Below are 21203 nucleotides of genomic sequence, written 5' to 3'. Positions count from 1 at the left end.
AGTGTTTTTGTGTGTGTGTGTCTAAGTGTTTGTGTGTGTCTGAGTGTTTTTGTGTGTGTGTGTTTTTGTGTGTGTGTCAGAGTTTTTTTGTGTGTGTGTCTGAGTGTTTTTTGTGTGTGTGTGTCTGAGTGTTTTTGTATGTGTGTGTGTCTGAGTGTTTTTGTGTGTGTGTCTAAGTGTTTGTGTGTGTCTGAGTGTTTTTGTGTGTGTGTCTGGGTGTGTTTCCGAGTGTTTATGTATGCATCTGAGTGTGTTTTTATGTGTGTCTGAGTGTTTGTATGTGTGTGTGCCTGTGTTTTTGTGTTTGTGTGTGTCTGCTTTCTGTCCATTGGAGAAGTTTGCCTTTTCATAAATACATATTTCAACATATATCTGTTTTTTTTGCACAAATATATATTCAGTATCTCACAAAAGTTAGTACACCCCTGACATTTTTGTAAATATTTTATTATATCTTTTCATGTGACAACACTGAAAAAATTACACTTTATACAATGTAAATTAGTGAGTGTACAGCCTGTATAACAGTGTAAATTTGCTGTCCCCTCAAAATAACGTAACACACAGCCATTAATGTCTAAACCATTGGCAACAAAAGTGAGTACACCCCTAAGTGGAAATATCCAAATTGGGCCCAAAGTGTCAATATTTTGTGTGGCCACCATTATTTTCCAGCACTGCCTTAACCCTCTTGGGCATGGAGTTCACCAGAGCTTCAAAGGTTGCCACTGGAGTCCTCTTCCACTCCTCCATGACAACATCACCGAGCTGGTGGATGTTAGAGACCTTGTGCTCCCCCACCTTCCGTTTGAAGATGCCCAACAGATGCTCAATAGGGTTTAGGTCTGGAGACATGCTTAGCCAGTCCATCACCTTTACCCTCAGCTTCTTTAGCAAGGCAGTGGAAGTCTTAGAGGTATGTTTGGGGTCGTTATCATGTTGGAATACTGCCCTGCGGCCCAGTCTTCGAAGGGAGGGGATCATGCTCTGCTTTAGTATGTCACAGTACATGTTGGCATTCATGGTTCCCTCAATGATTGTAGCTCCCCAGTGCCTGCAGCACTCATGCAGGCCCAGACCATGACACTCCCACCACCATGCATGACTGTAGGCAAGACACACTTGTCTTTGTACTCCTCACCTGGTTGCCGCCACACATGTCCTTAGTCTACTTGTCTTCAGCAAACTGTTTGCAAGCTTTCTTGTGCATCATCTTTAGAAGAGGCTTCCTTCTGGGACGACAGCCATGCAGACCAATTTGATGCAGTGTGCGGCGTATGGTCTGAGCACTGACAGGCTGACCCCTTCCCCACCCCTCTGCAGCAATGCTGGCAGCACTCATACGTCTATTTCCCAAAGATAAGCTCTGGATATGGCGCTGAGCATGTGCACTTAATTCTTTGGTCAACCATGGCGAGGCCTGTTCTGAGTGGAACCTGTCCTGTGAAACCGCTGTATGGTCTTGCCCACTGTGCTGCAGCGCAGTTTCAGGGTCTTGGCAAACTTCTTATAGCCTAGGCCATCTTTATGTAGAGCAACAATTCTTTTTTTCAGATCCTCAGAGAGTTCTTTGCCATGAGGTGCCATGTTGAACTTCCAGTGACCAGTATGAGAGAGTGTGAGTGCGATAACACCAAATTTAACACACCTGCTCCCCAATCACACTTGAGACCTTGTAACATTAACGAGTCACATGACACTGGGGAGGAAAAATGGCTAATTGGGCCCAATTTGCATATTTCCACTTAGGGGTGTACTCAATTTTGTTGCCAATGGTTAAGACATTAATGGCTGTGTGCTGAGTTATTTTGAGGGGACAACAAATTTACACTGTTATACAGGCTGTACAATCACTACTTTACATTGTAGCAAACTGTAATTTCTTCAGTGTTGTCACATGAAAATATATAATAAAATATTTACAAAAATGTGGGGGTGTACTCACTTTTGTGAGATACTGTATATATATATATATATATATATATATATATATATATATATATATATATATATATATAAATATATATAGATATATACAGATATATATATATATATAGGAATATCTATTTATAAATACATAGAACATATTCTGCTATGTGCAGAACATTGGAATAGGAAATATTTACAGTAAATACATAGGATAAGACTTTGTTAAATATGAATATTGCATAAATATGATTTTACATATTTTCATCTACTTAACTGCATAATCACATATAAATACTTAAATACATATGTATCTGAATGTTAATGCCCTTTGCCTGCCTTTTTTTTATAACACCTGACACCTGATATCTTTGAGCCTTTACTACTTTTTTGTGCAATATTTTTTTTAAATATATTTTATTAGATGGTGTTATTATGATTGTAACTGTACTTTGTAATGTATTTTTTTTATTTTTTTATTTTAGTTTTTTTGTGTAACGAAACAGTTAACCATAGCTTTGAGGTGCACTAACCCGACACGCATTATCTTCAATTGCGCTCAATTACTTTCAACTTGTAATACGAGCGGAAAACCTGACGTGTGTAAATAGCTGCAATAAACCCCTTATCGCTTGCGTGTAACTGTTAACGCGCCATTTGTAATCTAGCCCTAAATTGGGATTTTTTTTTCCTATAGAGTCACACAGATGGTCCAGTTATTTAGTTTTACATATGCCTTAATTATAATAGTTATGTTTGAATTTCTGCTAGTTTTCTACTATTGCAGGTATATGCAACTACGCCTAATGGATTAATCTCTAATATAATATTTGTTTGTATAATCATTGGAGCACTATAGTTAGCGCGAGGAGCATAAACGAGATTGCAGTGTTCTTTACACTCAAATCCATATTACAAGTGAAGCGCTGTCAAAATTACTGCAAATTTGTTTTGTGTGAACTTGCGTTAATTTACGATCCCCATATTTTCTATGGGTAGTGTTGAGCGGTAATATATGCTCATATTACAAGTTGAAAATAAATGCGATCGCTCAAACGCAATCACATTTACCGCTCCGAATGGAGCTTGAGGGCCTGTGTTTCTGGCAAGTCTTCAGACTCTCCAGAAACGCAAGTTATGGAGCAGCGGTCTAAAGACCGCTGCTCCATAACCTGTCCGCCTGCTCTGATAAAACGGACAGAGATCGCCACAATTCAACACGATCGAGTACAATTGAGTTGACTGACACCACCCTGCTGGCGGCCAATAGGCCGCGAGTCTGCAGGGGGCGGCGTTGCACCAGCAGCTCACAAGAGATGCTGGTGCAATGCTGAATACGAAGAGCCTATTGCTCTCTGCATTCAGCGATGTCTGTCGGACCTGATCCGCACTGTTGGATCAGGTCCGACAGACCTTTGATAAATAGGCCTCATAGTGTTTGTCCGGTGGAAACAGTTGTGCTAAAACTATGAACCCCTAAACTGCCACCCCTCACATCGCAAATGACCTCTTTACACTATTAACCGCTAAACCACCACACCCCAAACTAAGCTTCTATACTATTAACCCCAAAATCGCCAGCCCCCCATGCAAAATAACCCACTAACATCTAAACCCCTAACCTAACACCCCCTAAGTTAATATAATGATGATAACTAAAAAATGTGTTTTAACTGTATACAGGTAAGGTGGATAAGCATGATTAAGGGAATAACGCTTGTTTTCTTTTTGTGTGCATTGTTGAAAGATGCCTGAATAAAGACAAGTTTTCTTCAAAGAAAAGGAGCTGTGGACCTTACTGTTTTTTATGCTTGTGGGGTGACTACAGTTGTCCCGTTTCTATGTGCATCAGGTATAGTGTTGTACTCTATCAGTGACTTTGCCTAACTCAAAGGGACAGTAAACCTTAAAATGACTGGTGAGTGATATTCTGATATTCAGCTTATTGTAAACAATCTACACTATTATTTATTTCTTTTTGGCAGAAGGAATAACCCCTGCAGCAACGCTGTATTTGGTTTATCGTTTGGTTTATCGTTTAAAGAAACTACTACACATAAAACTTGGAGAAACTACTACACATAACATTTGAATCACGACTTGACATAAACTATCTACTGTGAGATTGCTCACACTTGTTTGGATCACATACACTTTGACTATGGGTTTGGTTTTACTATATATTCACAAAAATTTTTTTTTGGTTTTATTCGGTCTGCGCATATCTTTGACACAGTAATTGATTAGTGTCACTAGTCCCTAAATTTAGTAGGGAATTCTCCCACCTAGATTGTCTTTTTCACAAAGGTACCATTAAGGTCACATTCTTTCACACTATATACACCCTCTGTACGCTCAAGGCATATCTCCCCCTATCCTCAGTGGAGATTAATTTCCGGTTTTTATACTGTTGCATTCCCATTGCCTATCAGAGGTATTACTATATTACCCAATTGTAGGCTTAAGATTATAGTACGTAATATTTCAGGACCAACTTCTTTGCTATATTACCTAACAGGCTGTAGCCAGCTAGAAGGTTTCCATTAGACAATTTTATAGGAATATCAGAGTGCTTGCAACTTTTTATATCTTTTAGATATTTCTATTTTGTGCTAATTTTTTATATTTGTGAAACTATCCACTGTTCACATATTGTGGAACTACACAATTTGTCCAGGATTTTATGGTCAATTATTCTATATTTATTGTAAATTCATGGATCCATGAGTATTTGTATTTTTGCTTGTAATCCCACTTTGTCTGCTTAGATATTTTATCCATTGTTTTTATTTGAAGAAAATAAACTGTATCCAAAAATAGTGTGTGGAGCCTTATATATGGTTTCATTTGGACCCTGCCTTCACTAGTTGGCGCTCTGATATATATTTTTCTGATTCTCCATTTTAAAAGAACTGCCAGCAGATGGCAGCAAATACTAAGGAAATGCACTATTATCCAGAGAAAACACTTCTGACAAATAAAAGTTCAGACATATTGGATTTTAGAATAAAAAACCCAAGCCATTAACAAAGATTATCAAACTCATTACACTGTGATTACATAATAATCAATACACTGTGAATACATAATACTCATTACACTGTGTGTACATAATACTCATTACACTGTATAAGTTACCGGCGTACGTGTGTACATATAAGAAATAATGTTGAGCCACAGCCAGTTCTTAGTTACCCATTGCTAAAAGGGTATAGATAAATATCGGAAACCTGTAGATCCTCCCTCACAATCTCTATGTAAGAGATCCCTCCTGAAAGGGCTAATGGATGCCGAGCGCATCACTACCAAACTATCACAGCGGCTCTAATTTACCCGTCCAAAATGGTCATATAACTGCTTAGCCGCAATATATCTTAGTGATCAGATAACATAAATTATGCTTACCTGATAATTTAATTTTCTTCCGTGGGAAAGAGTCCACAACTGCATTCATTACTTTTGGGAATATAAGAACGTGGCCACCAGGGGCAGGCAAAGACACCCCAGCCAAATGCTTAAATACTCCTCTCACTTCCTTCATCCCCCAGTCATTCTGCCGAGGAACAAGGAACAGTAGAAGCAATATCAGGGTGAAAAGGTGCCAGAATAATACAACTAAGACGCCACACATAAAAAAAACGTGCGGGGGGCTGTGGACTCTTTCCCACGGAAGAAAATTAAATTATCAGGTAAGCATAATTTATGTTTTTCTTCCTAATGGGAAAGAGTCCACAGCCACATTCATTAGTTTTGGTAAAAACATACCCAAGCTAAAGAGGACACTGAATGCCAAAACGGGAGGGTACAATAGGCGGCCCATTCTGAGAGCACCAAGCCTGAAACCACTACTCAACAAAAAAAAACTTTAAAAGGAAAGGCCCCAAGGACACTGACCAGCAGATAGTCCAGAATCCTAGCTAGAGACCGCAAAATCGGACTCAACTGAGCCAACAGTCCTCCAGGAGACATCGTCGCCCAACAGTCGGTCCCTCACCGCTCACCAGCCTAAATTCCCCAAGGGATAGGGCAAGGAAGAACCGAAGGGAAAACGAAAGGTCACCACAAAATCCAAAAAAGGAAAACCCCCAATAGCGAACCCAGCTCACAAAGTTCCTGACAGACAAGGGGAGGCTATGCCCAGACCAAGCAGAAAACAGAGGTTTAGGACTGGGCATCTAAACAGAGAAACCCTTCTCTCAAAATCGTGCAAAGCACCGAAAGACAACTGAAGACGGAGTCCTCTACATGTCAGAACTAAGAATACTAAAGTATTCAGACCAAAAAGAACGCGTAACAGCCTCGGACGAAAAACCCTGAGTCAAGAACACGCAGCCATCATCAGGGTGGCACAGAAGAATATTTGCTGAGAAGTAAAAAGCGGCCAGAAAGAGAACAGATTGCAAAAGAAAACTGCCAGACAGAGGGCACACTCTAGGCAATTAAAGCCGCCAGACCTACACACAGGGCTCCAAAAGGGGAAGCACATTACCTAAACGAGGCCCAATGCAACCCCAAGAGAGATAGGTTACACCCAGAACCCGAAGGTGTATGGTAACCCTGGACCTTCTGCTTGCAAGCCCAGGGAGCTAGCTACTATGCCAAACTAGATACTGAAGATGACAACGCATCTCAGAACCCACTCCCAGCCAGGCCAGCCCAAGCATCGGCAGGTCTGAAACAGGGGAACAGAAGAACCCCAACACCAGCTCAAAAATGAGCAGAAGAATGGCCACAGCCATCCCAACAGAGCATGGGTGCCAACCCGACTCCTTAGAAACAGACAAAAAGGCCATAGACCCAAATGAATCTAACAAAAAGCCCACCATAGTCTCGACACGGAGTCAGCAAGACTCTAGATGGAACGTAACAACCCAGAGAGAAACACCCCTCTCTGATGGTTAACTCTCAGTTCCAACCTCCTGAATCCAGGAGAATCCCTAAAAAAAGGGACCACACCTCCATAAGAAGGAGAGCCCCCTACCCTAAGAAAGTGGATGGGTCCAAAAAAGGCAGAGTACCTGCCCAAAAAACACGAAGCCACAGACTACAGGATAGATTAATCTCAAACGCAAATGAACATGGAAGGAATCCTCCTAAAGAATTAGCTTGCTAACACACATCCAATGTGCAATAGCTGGAGCAAAGACACTGCAAACCCATTCGCCTGCAGAGCAGTGAATCCATAAGGTTACTACAGCAAGCCGACCAATGGAAACCAACCATAAAGGCATAAGTCAAGCCCAATGAGCATCGACACTCAGAAAACCTGGGCAACCGTGACCAGGTCAATTAGTCCTAGTAAAAGGACATAGCCCAAGTTCCCAGTACCTGGAGAACCCCCCGGACCAGCCCAAGAGCCAAAAAGTCTGGCAACAACTCCACGAGGGAAAACACTGAGAAAGCCTCAGCAACCGGAAGCACCTGGGAGAAAACAGGTCCGAGCCCCCAACTGTTTAAACAAACAAAATCTGAGAACTTAACACCCCGTCTGAGATAAAAAAAACAGACCACAGGGATATAACAATGCAATATCCAGATCAACCGGGATAATGAGAGAACTCGCAAGTCCCGACCAAGGAAGAGACTACCCCTTGCCAAAGTCCAATGCTCCAAAGGACCTAAGGCGTTAACAGTCGTACAACGACAATAGAGCCCATAGACTCTCAAACAGCTGCAGGACAACAAGCAAAGGTATACCCTGAGGCCAAAATCACTCGAGCAAAGGTTGGTCTCCGCATCACCTCCATACAATCATAGGATCATAGAGAGAAAAAGAGGCACAGCATCCCCAGCTCCGATCAGAGCCCAAGGAGACCACGCCCAGTATCCCTACCAGGGAAAGACCATATCCCGGAGGGGAAAGGAAGACCAAAAGGTCTCATAAAAACAGATAGACAGTACACAGTCAATGTGCAATAGCTGCAGCTGGTCACAGTCTGCAACCCATCCGCTGCAAGGCAGCTGAACTACCCAATAAAATACCAGCTGCTGAGAACTAAGTCCAGAAAGGACAATTCCCAGGGCTTCAAAGAAAAAAGGCCAAACTGCCCAACTCGGCTGCAAGAGGGCGCAAAGCCCTCCAACGCTCCACTACATGGGAAGGAACTCTAGGGTCTGACAATGCCAGACACAAGAGAGAAAGACGCAGCGGAATTCCACTGACCCACCGGTCCTCTAGAATGCTTGGTTGAACACAGAGGATAACATTAGCACTCGGCGCCTCTACCGGACCAGCCAAGCAGAGCGGCGCCACGTGTCCGAACAGCTACCAGACAGAACTGAACCCAAACAGGACCAGCCTGCAATCCGGGGCCTAACTGTCAAGCCACATAAGGGGAGGGGAAGAAGGAAACAGACAGGACATCCTATCAGATGAAAATAAAATACAAGGCAACCCGTAGGGTAACACCCAAGAAGAAACAGGCCTAACCGCAGAACCAGCCAAACGGAGCCCTGATCTTCCAAAAACTGGGAAAGGTCTCAATACATGAACAAGCAGGAGATTACATCATACCCAGATGTCTAATTAGATGCACCATTCGAAGAGCAGACTGAGAATTCCCGTATCCAATAAGGATAGGATCGTTCAATAACTGAAAAAACATGTCTGAGTAACACTCGAAGACGTGCAATTCTGTAACGAAAGGCACAACACTTAAGAACAGTTGCACCCGCAGGGAACTGTACAATCTAAGGTGGAAGAACCGGGACAACAGGAGCAGGGAAGAGAAGGCCCCACCCTGTCTTCAAACTCTATTCAATTTAGGAATTAAAGGTTCATCAGGCAATATGACCTCTGGAACCTCTGAATTCTCTAGAAGTAAACACAAATTCCTAAAACTAAAGTCTGATTCCTCCGCAGCTGAAGGTGTAAAGGCAGCAGACTCTGACCTAGAAGTTCCTACTCTGAAGTCTCAGAAGAACTACATCCTCTGATAACCCTATCAGTTAAATAAAAAAAAAATATTTGATGTACTCTGGGAAGGAGTGCAATATGTAAACTTTCGCTTGCGCTTAGCAGGGCGAGGTAAAGCATTAAGGCCGCAGACACCGCCGTCTGAACAGCGCAGTAACGTCTGGAGAAAAAAAAAGGCCCCCTCCAGATGGAGGCTCAGCAATGCTACGGGAAAAACTGCATGTGTATAGAGATAACAATGTAGGGTAGGCACCTCACTGAACGACAACTCCTCAGAGGTGGACGGCTCCGTGGTATCAAACATGTTTGATATAATTACATTATCAAGGCATATGGAACATAATTGAGAGTGGAACTAGGGCTTCCTCACCATAGAATAGAGGGAGTGCCCTCTTTTATTTTTAATAAAATAATGGTACCTCTGTACCCCAATGGCTCGGGCACTCACCACCGTCTATGATCCAGACAGTAAGAGATGTACGACTCCTCTCTAATATACACCCAGTCACGAAAGAGGGAATGAATCAGCAGCATGGCTCTCAAAGTGAAAGTGAAAGATGTATATTCCATGACAGCCTTTGAGCCAATAACATCTCACACATAAAGCAGCATAAAATCAAATAAACACATAAAATTATTATCCCCCCTGTTTAATAATCCCCCTAAGGAGATATTAACCCTTGATTCTATAAAGATAAAAGGCCCCACACTGTGACCCTGTCTTCTGTGTTAACATTAGATAATAAAAAATGAAACAATCTTACCAGAATCCACGCCGTGGAACAGGAACACGGCCCTTCAAGTGTGACAGGTTGTAGCATCGCTCCTGATATGGACTTGAGAGAAGAAAGCAGTCTGCGAAACTCATCAATGCCGATAGCTGAAGGAGCTGTTAATATGAGTCGGGATGGTGTCGCAGAGGAGAGCTCTCCCTGCATATCTGGACTCTAACTTTCACCCAGGCCCTCAGTGAGAAGCTTATAGGGCTACTTAAAACTCCTGTCCCATTGCGAAGAGTAGTACCCTTCATAAAAGACAAAACAAATTTTGACACTTTTCTGCCAACCACCTGGGACAAAAGGCAAAGAATGACTGGGGGATGAGGGAAGTAGGAGGAGTATTTAAGCCTTTGGCTGGGGTGTCTTTGTTTCCTCCTGGTGGCCAAGTTGTTATTTTCCCAAAAGTAATGAATGTGGCTGTGGACTCTTTCCCATTAGGAAGAAGGTAGCAGGTCCCTGATTGTCACAGTCCTTCTTCCAAGATATATCTGATTCCCAAGAAATATGAATATGATAGGACTTATCCTCCAGAGTCTTCAGCTGTGGAGCAGTCACAGCACATTCAGGTCTGTCAGCCTCATCTGACACCAAACAGGGACCTGCGGATTCAGCTGTAGGGCAGGAGCAGCTTCTTAGGTGTGATAGATACTCCACTCTCTATCAGGGACTGAAAGAAAAAGAAAGAACAGAGTAACCAACCCTGGCTTTCTATAATAAAGCAAAGACAACCTCGCCGCTTTCTAACTGCTAATAGCCACCATTACTCTTACTAAAGAGATTGACATGGACACAGCATAACCCCAATCCTTGCTTGCAGGGAAAAGTACCCATAAAAGGATTAAATATCTTCAGACACCATCTTCACACATTATCCATTGACAGAGGCAAATTGAATGACTGGGGATTAAGGGTAAGGGAGGTGAAACTTAACAGCTCTGCGGGGGTGCTCTTTGCCTCCTCCTGCTGGCCAGGAGTTGAATATCCCACTAATAATTGGAATGAAGTTGTGGACTCTCCATGCCATAGGAAAGAAATTAGTATATGAACATACCTAGGTTTAGCTTTCAACTAAGAATTCCAAGAGAAGAAAGCTAAATTGGTGATAAAAGTAAATTGGAAAGTTGTTTTAAATTACATGCCCTATTTCTATCATGAAAGTTTGTCTTGGACTTGACTGTCCCTTTAAAAAAAAAAAAAAAAGCCATATGTATTCCCGTCAATTCATAAGTGATAAGAGGCAGATGATTGATAAATTAGCATGAATACTTATAATGCATAGATGAGCATTGCAAACCATAAGTACATTTATGGAATGGAAATGTTTTCTGTTACAGAACATTTTCTCTCTCTCTCTCTCCCTGGCAAGTCTCAATGCAATATGGGCACAAGCTATTGTCCCTAAAACATCTGGGATCCCAGCAATATGAAAAAAAAAGTAATTTAACTGTTTGTCATTCATCCAGTTTCTCTGGGAGATAAACATGACACTTGAAAATAGTGTGGCGTATAAAAAAGTCTTTAGGGGTCTAAAAAAGGTTGGCTGACTCATACCGAACACAACAATGGACACCAATCGGAAAGTTCCAGTGGCCATAAAATGCAACAAGGCCAACAATTTTAACATTCCAAGAATGGCACTTGATCTGAAGGTCACAGGTCCTAAATACATAGTACATAGTTACATAGTTACATAGTAGATAAGGTTGAAAAAAGACTGAAGTCCATCGAGTTCAACCTATACAAATCTAAAGTACTTACAAAAAGCTCCAGTTAAGCTTAAATAACCCCATTAAAATGTGACCCATTTAATACTAGCAATCATATCCATGAATTTTGTTTATATACAGAAATTTATCCAGACTATTTTTAAATGTATCTATGGTATTGGCATTCACTACCTCCTTTGGTAATGAGTTCCACAATTTTATTGCTCTTACAGTGAAAAAACGTTTCTGTTGCAGGAGATTAAATCTCCTTTCCTCCAACCTTAAATTATGACCTCTTGTCAGAAACAATTTTCTTGGAATAAACAGAGCTTCTGCCATCTCTGTATATGGGCCTTGAATATATTTATATAAAGTAATCATGTCACCTCTCAAGCGCCTTTTTTCTAAAGAAAACAGACCCAGTTTGGCTAGCCTCTCCTCATAGGTTAATTTCTCCAATCCCCTTATTAGCTTTGTGGCCCTTCTCTGAACTTTTTCTAGTTCTGAAATATCTTTTTTAGCAATTGGTCCCCAGAACTGCACTCCAAACTCAAGGTGAGGTCTTACCAGGGCTTTATATAATGACAGAATTATGCTTTCCTCCCTTGAATCAATGCCTCTTTTAATAAATGCTAGTATCTTATTAGCCTTTGAAGCCGCTGCCCTGCATTGTGCACCCATCTTTAGCTTGTTATCTATTAATACTCCCAAATCCCTTTCCTCCTGTGTTTGGCTAAGTCTTGTCCCATTTAAAAAATACGTAGCCTGCTTATTTTTACTTCCAAAATGTAGAACCTTGCATTTTTCCGTATTAAATCTCATTTTCCATTCACTTGCCCATAGTTCTAATTTTAGCAAATCCCTTTGTAAAGAGAGTTCGTCCTGCTCTGACCTTATGACCTTACTTAACTTAGTATCATCTGCAAAAATAGAGATGTCGCTATTTAATCCTTGCTCCAAGTCATTTATAAAAATATTAAAAAGAACAGGGCCCAGTACTGATCCCTGGGGAAGGCCACTGATTACCTTTGTCCAATCTGAGTATGATCCATTTACTACTACTCGTTGCTCCCTATCTTTTATCCAGTTATTTATCCATGAGCTAACATTTTCAGCTATTCCCAGTCCCTTAATTTTGTGCATTAATCTCTCATGTGGCACTGTATCAAATGCCTTTGCAAAATCTAAGTATATCACATCAACTGATTCCCCTTTATCTATATTTTTACTTACTTCCTCGTAGAATCTAATTAGATTAGTTTGACATGATCTATTTCTCCTAAAGCCATGCTGATTAGAGCTCATAATCTTGTTTACACGAATATGATCATCAATATAATCTCTTATAATCCCTTCAAATATCTTCCCCACTATTGATGTCAGACTAACTGGTCTATAGCTTCCTGGATCATCCCTGCTTCCCTTTTTGAAGAGTGGCACCACATCAGCTTTACGCCAATCCTGGGGTACCATGCCTGAGGATAATGAGTCTTGAAAAATTAAGAGTAAAGGTTTGTCTATAACAGTGCTAAGTTCCCTTAACACCCTTGGGTGTATTCCATCTGGGCCTGGAGTTTTATTTACCTTAATATTTTCCAGTTTTTTCCTGATATCCTCTAAACAAAACCCAGTTAGTGGTATGGACTGGCATGTTCTATTCTGTTCCAAAGTATGATTCAATGGTTCCTCTCTTGTGTATACTGAAGAAAAAAACTGGTTTAGTACCTCAGCCTTCTCCCTGTCATTATTTATCATGCTACCCTCCACGCATTTTAATGTATCTATATTATCCTTCTTAGATTTTTTGCTATTTATGTACTTAAAGAACCTTTTAGGGTTAGACTTAGAATCCTTGGCAATTAATTTTTCATTTTCAATTTTGGCTAATTTGATTGCTTTTTTGCATGCTTTGTTACATTCCTTATAAATATTGTATGCTGAGTCTGTACTATTTTCTTTTAATAATTTAAATGCCCTACGTTTTTTCCTAATTTCTCTTAACACATTTTTATTTAGCCATAACGGCTTTGTTTTTTTATTTTTATTTTTATAACCATACGGTATGTGTTGATATGTATATTTATTTAACACATTTTTAAATATTATCCATTTATTATCTGTATTTTTATTAGAAAATTCATTGTCCCAATTTATATTATTTAATGATTTCCTTAAATCGTTGAATTTTGCTTTCTTGATTGATGTGTTAGCCGGAATGTCCTCACTATTTAAGTCTGTAAGAGCTTCCAGACTGCAATGGAGCAAAAACAACCTTGTGACACTTATGCATCATCTTTGACAGAAAAGTTCTTCCCTTTGATGCAAGACGTTGTCTCCAGTATCATTTAAGTAGAAGGGTTGCTGCAACGGTAAATACCAACACTTCCATGCTACAAGTTTAAAGTAACAAGATATGCACATAATTTCTCTTGGATGCCTTATTTCCAGACTATTGTTTCCTACGGAATTTGCAACAAAACAGGCAGCAAATACACAGTTGCTATCCTTTTAGGTATGAAATATAGACAAAGCATTGTGATAACTTTGAGAACTTAAAATCGGATTTGGCTATGTATGGCGGAGAAATGCTAAAATCGATCAGACATGAATTTACATCGTAATCCAATTTGGAGGCTCAATAATTATTTTGAATAGGGTGCATATCTTAATAAAACATATTGCTAAATTTTGACACAGTCTGAATTTCTAAATTATGTTTTGATCAATGAAAGCCAGACTGTTAATTGTATGCACTCCCTTCTCATAGTATCCTACTGAATTGTCAGTGCTGAAAAGGAGCCAATCAAAATTGCCCTTAAAGCATTGCATCCTGTCTTTGGGGCATTATTAAAAATAGTGTATTTTTACGGTTGTGCTTTGTGATTTAGTAAAGCTTTACATGATCATGGTGGAGATTTTACACCAGGTGACTCTACTAACCTGAGCTGTCCAGAGACAATGATGGCTACCCGGTCACAGATGGCTTCAGCCTCATCCATATAATGTGTTGTTATGACAGCTGCTTGCTCTTTGCCTTTGAAGGTAGAACGAATCACCCTCCTAAACAGACAAGGAAAACCGTATTGAATTTCTTTGCCACTACAAAACAACTAAGTGTGCTAATCATAGCTAATTGAAAAAAAGCAAGAAAAAAAAAAGCTGTAATACATAAAAAACGTTGAAAAAAGAAAATGTATGCTTACCTGATAAATGTATTTCTTTTTGACACGATGAGTCCACGGATCATCTAATTACTCTTGGGAATATCACTCCTGCCCAGCAGGAGGCGGCAAAGAGCACCACAGCAAAGCTGTTGAATATCACCTCCCTTCCCTCCCACCCCAGTCATTCGACCGAAGTAAAGGAGAGAAAGGAAGTAACAAGGTGCAGAGGTGTCTGAAGTTTATAAGAAACTAACAACCTGTCTATAAAACAGGGTGGGCCGTGGACTCATCGTGTCAAAAAAGAAATACATTTATCAGGTAAGCATACATTTTCTTTTCTTTTTAATGACACAATGAGTCCACAGATCATCAAATTACTATTGGGAATCAATACCCAAGCTAGAGTACACATATGATACGGGAGGGACAAGATAGGGAACCTAAACGGAAGGCACCACTGCTTGAAGAACCTTTCTCACAAAAGCGGCCTCAGCCGAGGCAAAAGTGTCAAATTTATAGAACTTTGAAAAAGTGTGAAGAGAGGACCAAGTTGCAGCCTTGCAAATTTGTTCCACAGAAGATTCATTTTTGAATGCCCATGAGGAAGCAAGAGCCCTCGTGGAATGAGCCGTAACTCTCTATGGAGGGTGCTGTCCAGCAGTTTCATAGGCAAAACGTATGATACTCTTCAGCCAAAAAGAAAGAGAAGTAGCCGTGGCTTTCTGTCCCTTACATTTTCCCGAGAAAACCACAAACAAGGTAGACGACTGACGAAAATCCTTAGTCGCCTCTAGGTAAAATTTTAAAGCGCGTACCACGTCTAAATTGTACAGAAGCCGCTCCTTCTGAGAAGGATTAGGACACAAGGATGGAACAACAATCTCCTGATTAATGTTCCGGTCAAAAACTACTTTAGGAAGAAATCCTAATTTTGTACGTAAAGCTACCTTATCCAAATGAAAAATAAGGTAAGGAGACTCATACTGCAATGTCGAGAGCTCTGACACTCTACGAGCAGAAGAAATAGCAACAAAAAATAAAACTTTCCAAGATAACAACTTAATATCCAAGGAATGCATAGGCTCAAACGGAGCCCCTTGAAGAACCTTAAGTACTAAATTAAGACTCCAGGGAGGAGTAACTGGTTTGAACACAGGCCTGATCCTGACCAAGGCCTGACAAAATGATTGCACATTTGAAACATCTGCCAGACGTTTATGTAACAAAATAGACAGGGCAGAAATTTGACCCTTTAGGAATCCTAACCCTGCTACAAGAATAACCCTTGGATTCACACCAATATAGATATTTACGCCAAATCTTATGGTAAATCTTTCTAATTACAGGTTTACGAGCCTGAATCATTACCGAATCTGAAAATCCCTGCATGGATAAAATTAAGCGTTCAATCTCCACGCAGTCAGCTTCAGAGAAACTAGATTTGGATGAAGGAAGGTCCCTTGAATTAGAAGGTCCTTCCTCAACGGAAGTCTCCAAGGTGGAAGAGATGACATTTCCACCAGGTCTGCAATCCAAATCCTGCAAGGCCAAGCCGGTGCAATGAGGATCACCGAGCCCTCTCCTGCTTGATTCTAGCAATGACCCGAGGAAGAAAAGCAAACAGAGGAAATAGGTATGCAAGACTGAAATTCCAAGTTACCGCCAGGGGGTCTATCAGTACAGACTGAGGGTCCCTCGATCTCGATCCGTACCTCGGAAGCTTGGCATTCTGTCGAGATGCCATGAGATCCAAATCCGGCTGACCCCACTTGAGAATCAGACTGGAAAACACTTCCGGATGGAGTTCCCACTCCCCCGGGTGAAAAGTCTGTCTGCTCAGGAAGTCCGCCTCCCAGTTGTCCACCCCTGGGATGTGGATCGCTGACAGACAGCAATTGTAGGTCTCCGCCCACCAAATTATCTTGGCTCTTACCTCTGTCATGGCTAAGGAACTCCGCATTCCTCCCTGATGATTGATGTAAGCCACTGAAGTTATATTGTCCGACTGGAATCTGATGAACCGGGCCAAGTCTAACTGAGGCCAGGCCAGAAGAGCATTGAAGATTGCTCTCAGCTCCAGAATATTTATGGGTAGAACAGACTCTGACCAAGTCCAAGTTCCCTGAGCCTTTAGAGAGCCCCAGACTGCACCCATCCCAGAAGGCTGGCGTCTGTTGTCACAATTACCCAGGAGGGTCTGCGAAAGCAAGTTCCCTGGGAAAGATGATCCTGAGACAACCACCATCGAAGAGAATCCCTTGTCTCCTGTTCCAGTAGTATTCGTAAAGACAAATCCGCATAATCTCCGTTCCATTGACTGAGCATGTTTAGCTGCAGAGGTCTGAGGTGGAAACGAGCGAAGGGGATGATGTCCATTGCCGCCACCATCAGCCCGATTACCTCCATGCACTGAGCCACTGATGGCCGAGGAGCGGACTGAAGTGCTAGACAAGAATCGAAAATCTTTGATTTCCTGACTTCTGTCAGAAAAATCTTTATTGATAGGGAATCTATTATGGTTCCCAAGAAAGTTACCCTTGTATTTGGAACTAAGGAGCTCTTTTCCAAATTTACCTTCCATGCATGAGATCGCAGGAAGGATAACAACATTTCAGTGTGGGACCTTGCTTGTTGTAAGGATGGCGCCTGAACCAGGATGTCGTCCAGATAGGGCACCACTGCAATGCCCCGTAATCGAAGCACCGCCAACAGCGATCCCAGAACCTTTGAGAAAATTCTGGAAGCTGTGGCAAGATCGAAAGGAAGAGCCACGAATTGGAAGTGTTTGTCTAAAAAGGCAAACCTTAGACACTTGTGATGATCCCTGTGAATGGGAACATGCAGGTACGCGTCCTTTAAATCCACTGTTGTCATAAATTGACCCTCTTGGACCAAAGGGAGAATGGAACAAATAGTTTCCATCTTGATGGACGGTACTCTGAGGAATTTGTTTGGACTCGAGATGTAAAATTGGCCTGAAGGTTCCCTCTTTTTTGGGGACCACGAACAGATTGGATTAAAACCCCAGACCCTGTTCCTGCATCGGAACAGGAACCATCACTCCCAGGTCAGAGAGGTCTCTTAAACAGTGTAAGAACGCCTCTCTTTTTGTCTGGTCTACAGATAATCTTGAAAGCAGAAACCTGCCTCTGGGAGAAAAACTTTTTAACTCTAGTTTGTATCCCTGGGACACTATGTCTACTGCCCAGGGATCCTGAACATCTCGAACCCAAGTCTAAGCGAAGAAGCAAAGTTTGCCCCTTACAATATCCAGCCTCAGATCGGGGGCAGACCCTTCATGCTGTCTTTGATTCAGTAGAAGGCTTCATGGATTGTTTTCCCTTATTCCAAGACTGATTGGGTCTCCATGAAGGTTTAGACTGTTCCTGATTGGAAGCGGAAGAGGAAGAATTTCCCTTGAAATTTTGAAAGGAACGAAAATTACTCTGACGTCCCTTTTGCTTGTTTCTCTTATCCTGAGGGAGAAGATAACCCTTACCTCCCATAATATCAGAGATTATTTCCGTCAAGCCTGATCCAAACAAGGTCTTCATTTTGTAAGGAATCGCTAAAAGTTTAGACTTAGATGATACATCCGCAGACCAAAGCTTTAACCATAACGCTCTGCAGGCTAGAACAGAAAACTTTTGCTCACAGTTTAATAACCTGCTCACAGTTAATAACTTTGCTCACAGTTTAATAACCTGTAGGGAAGCATCAGTAATAAAGGAATTAGCCAACTTAAGAGCTATCCTGGATCTCGTCCAGAGGAGTGTCTGTCCTAATAGCATCAGACAACACGTCAAACCAGTAAGCAGCCGCACTAGTGACGGTAGCAATGCACACAGCTGGTTGCCATTGTAAACCTTGGTGTACATACATCTTTTTGAGTAACCCCTCAATTTTTTTTGTCCATAGGATCTTTAAAGGCACAACTATCCTCTATGGGGACAGTAGTTCTCTTGGCCAGGATGGAAACAGCTCCTTCCACTTTGGGGACTGTTTGCCAAGCCTTCTTGACAGAGTCAGCTATGGGAAACATCTTTTTAAATATAGGAGATGGAGAGAAAGGGATACCCGGTCTCTTCCACTCCTTAGCAATGATCTCAGAAGCTCGATCTGGTACTGGAAAAACCTCTATCGAGGAAGGTACCTCAAAATATTTGTTTAGCTTACTGAAGTTTTTAGGATTAACTTCGACCATAGTGTTGCTGTCGTCTAATGTAGCTAAAACCTGCTTAAGTAACAGACAGAGGTGCTCAAGCTTAAACAACTTCAGTATCAGCAGTAGGAATTACACTGTCAGAGTCTGAGATTTCACCCTCAGATGCTACCGAAAGATCCTCCTCCTCAGGTTTCTGGGAGGGGATATCCGAAATAGCAATGACTGCATCAGTAACCTCGCCTACTGAATGTCTACTCTTCCACTTGCGCTTCCCCTGCAACATGGGAAAAGCAGATAATGCATCAGAAACCGCAGAAGACATGAGAGAAGTGATGTCTTGCAACGTAACTCCTGGGGGAGTTAAAGAGGAAGCGCAGGGCACTGCATGTGAGGGCGAAACAAGATGGGATGCTTGAGGAGAAAGCTGCGGCATATATTGAACATTGACATTAGACTCCTGAACAGCATCCTCAGAAAATGTTGGCTCAGAAAAAAAGTCTATCCCTGTAATTTAAAGTTCTCTCAATGCATGAGGAACAGAAAGGGATTGGTGGTTCCACATTGGCATTAAAACACAAAGTACAAGTTACATTTTGCAAAGCCTCTTGGTCCATTCTGACTTACAATGGTTCCAAATATCAAATAAAATGATCAAATTTTTATTCAAAATTTAAGGCAGAAAAAAACATTACTGTTATTTTAAAATTTAAACGATAACTTTTTTATTTCTAAACTGCAGTAAAAAACAGCAAGCCTAAACAGTTCACCTCTGCACCTCAGCAGCTTAGCTGAGGTGCCTACCTGCCTGACGACCCGGTTCTCTCTGAGCAGGTGCTGACTCTTTAGTGATAGATCCGGAACTCAGATGGATAAACCAGACTCCGTTATAACGTACACATAAAATGAGCGCTATGTGTAATGAAGACAGATGTTGCACTGCCTCCACTTCCGAGAAAACGGAAGTAAGGGAAAGAAAGGCATGCAAAGTGAAACCACTAACATGCCTTACATAATTTTTCTAGCCCCAGTGCCTGCGTGCTGTCCCCACTAAAGAGCCCAATACCTGAGCCTTTATATGAGTTCCCATATGAAATAAAGTGCCCCTTATTCTGAGTCTTTTTCCTTGCAGCCCTAGAAAATAAAAAAAGCACTTACCTCCTAATCTGCCCGACAGCAAGGCAGCTCCAGGTTTGAGAGGTCCTCTCCCTCACATAGACCTGTGAAACAAGAGAAAGGACTCAGTAAAATCCCTCAGACTTTCAAGATAGAGCAGCATCAGTATATGGGAGGCGCAGTGAGAATTATGTCCCACAAGTTCCCATTGCTCTAAAGCCACCACTGCTCTACTGACACCCTAGGACAAAGCAGCACAATCATGTACTACTTTAAAAATAATAAACTCTTGATTGAAGAATCTTTTTTAACACCTAACTTTACCACCTCCTTGCTCTTAACGTAGGCAAAGAGAATGACTGGGGTGGGAGGGTAGGGAGGTGATATTTAACAGTGGTGCTCTTTGCCACCTCCTGCTGGGCAGGAGTGATATTCCCAATAGTAATTAGATGATCCGTGGACTCATCGTATCATTAAAAAGAAAAAAGCTGGAGTACTATTAGTAATTGTTATACATTTATATAACATTTAATTACTGCAGCAAAACTAATTCCAATATTAAATTCTAGGTAAGATAATCACCCACTTTGCAAATTGATTTAGTAGCAGTTAAGCTCAAAAATAAAAGCAAAAACAGTTTCTAAAATGCTAACCAAAACTTGAGTTCTCATATTCCTGTTAATGTTTCAGCTTCTCAAAATCGAAGCATTTGGTGAACTTTTTAAAACCTAAAATAGTTTTAATTTTAATGCTACAATACAGAGTTAAGCCATCTGAAATCTTGTAAATCTAAACATTGTTTTGCATGCTGCATCTTGTTTTGACCAATATATCGATATAATGAGAGTTTAAAGATTCCAAACTACATTGGATAACATTTTACAATTAGACCTACATAGGATTATAGCCTCATATACTGTAATATGTATTTTCTATTGATTTGGATACTCACCATAAGTGCTGTTTGCCAAAGGTGTCCATACCAGTGGATGGTTCATCTAGCAGTACAATATCAGGATTGCCCAGCATAGTTAGTGCAAAACTTAGCTGGAATAAAATGAACATAATGAGTGATGCTACATTTAAAAATGGATGAATGCTGTAGGTATTTTCAGAAAAGTTTGGTTCCAAACAGCAATGTTCAAAACACTGAGATAAAAACAACTATGGGGAAGTTTACATTATTGGTGTTAAACTTGAGACTCACTTGGCTGGTACAAAGTGATATTAGCTTCTGTTTTCCTCATTTTGTTTGTGTGTCTGTGAAAAAGCTTTCACAAATTTTCATTTAATGTACAGCAATTTGGTATGTTTAGAACAAAGTTAGAGTCCTGGATTATGTATAAAAATATTTGATTTCTATATTATAATCACATTTATAGGAAGTTTTTATTATATATTCAATTTTAGAGATAATTCTTAAATATTTGTGTG

At 41.0% G+C, this 21203-nt stretch overlaps 1 protein-coding gene across 2 annotated transcripts in view; it reads right to left on the bottom strand.

Moving 5' to 3' along the window:
* The window catches only part of ABCA5 (ATP binding cassette subfamily A member 5), a 477891-nt gene that overhangs the window by 14460 nt on the left and 442228 nt on the right, over nucleotides 1-21203 (bottom strand). For both annotated transcript variants that reach the window (XM_053707235.1, XM_053707226.1), the window contains exons 34-35: nucleotides 20722-20816; nucleotides 14268-14387 (exon numbers count right to left, since the gene is read on the bottom strand). In XM_053707235.1, the coding sequence (XP_053563210.1) occupies nucleotides 14268-14387; nucleotides 20722-20816 (215 nt within the window). The remainder of the gene's footprint in view (nucleotides 1-14267; nucleotides 14388-20721; nucleotides 20817-21203) is intronic.

Source organism: Bombina bombina, chromosome 1 (assembly GCF_027579735.1).
Source record: "Bombina bombina isolate aBomBom1 chromosome 1, aBomBom1.pri, whole genome shotgun sequence".
NCBI lineage: Eukaryota > Metazoa > Chordata > Amphibia > Anura > Bombinatoridae > Bombina > Bombina bombina.
The sequence above is the reverse complement of the archived record's forward strand: the minus strand, read 5'-3'. Positions and strand labels throughout refer to the sequence as shown.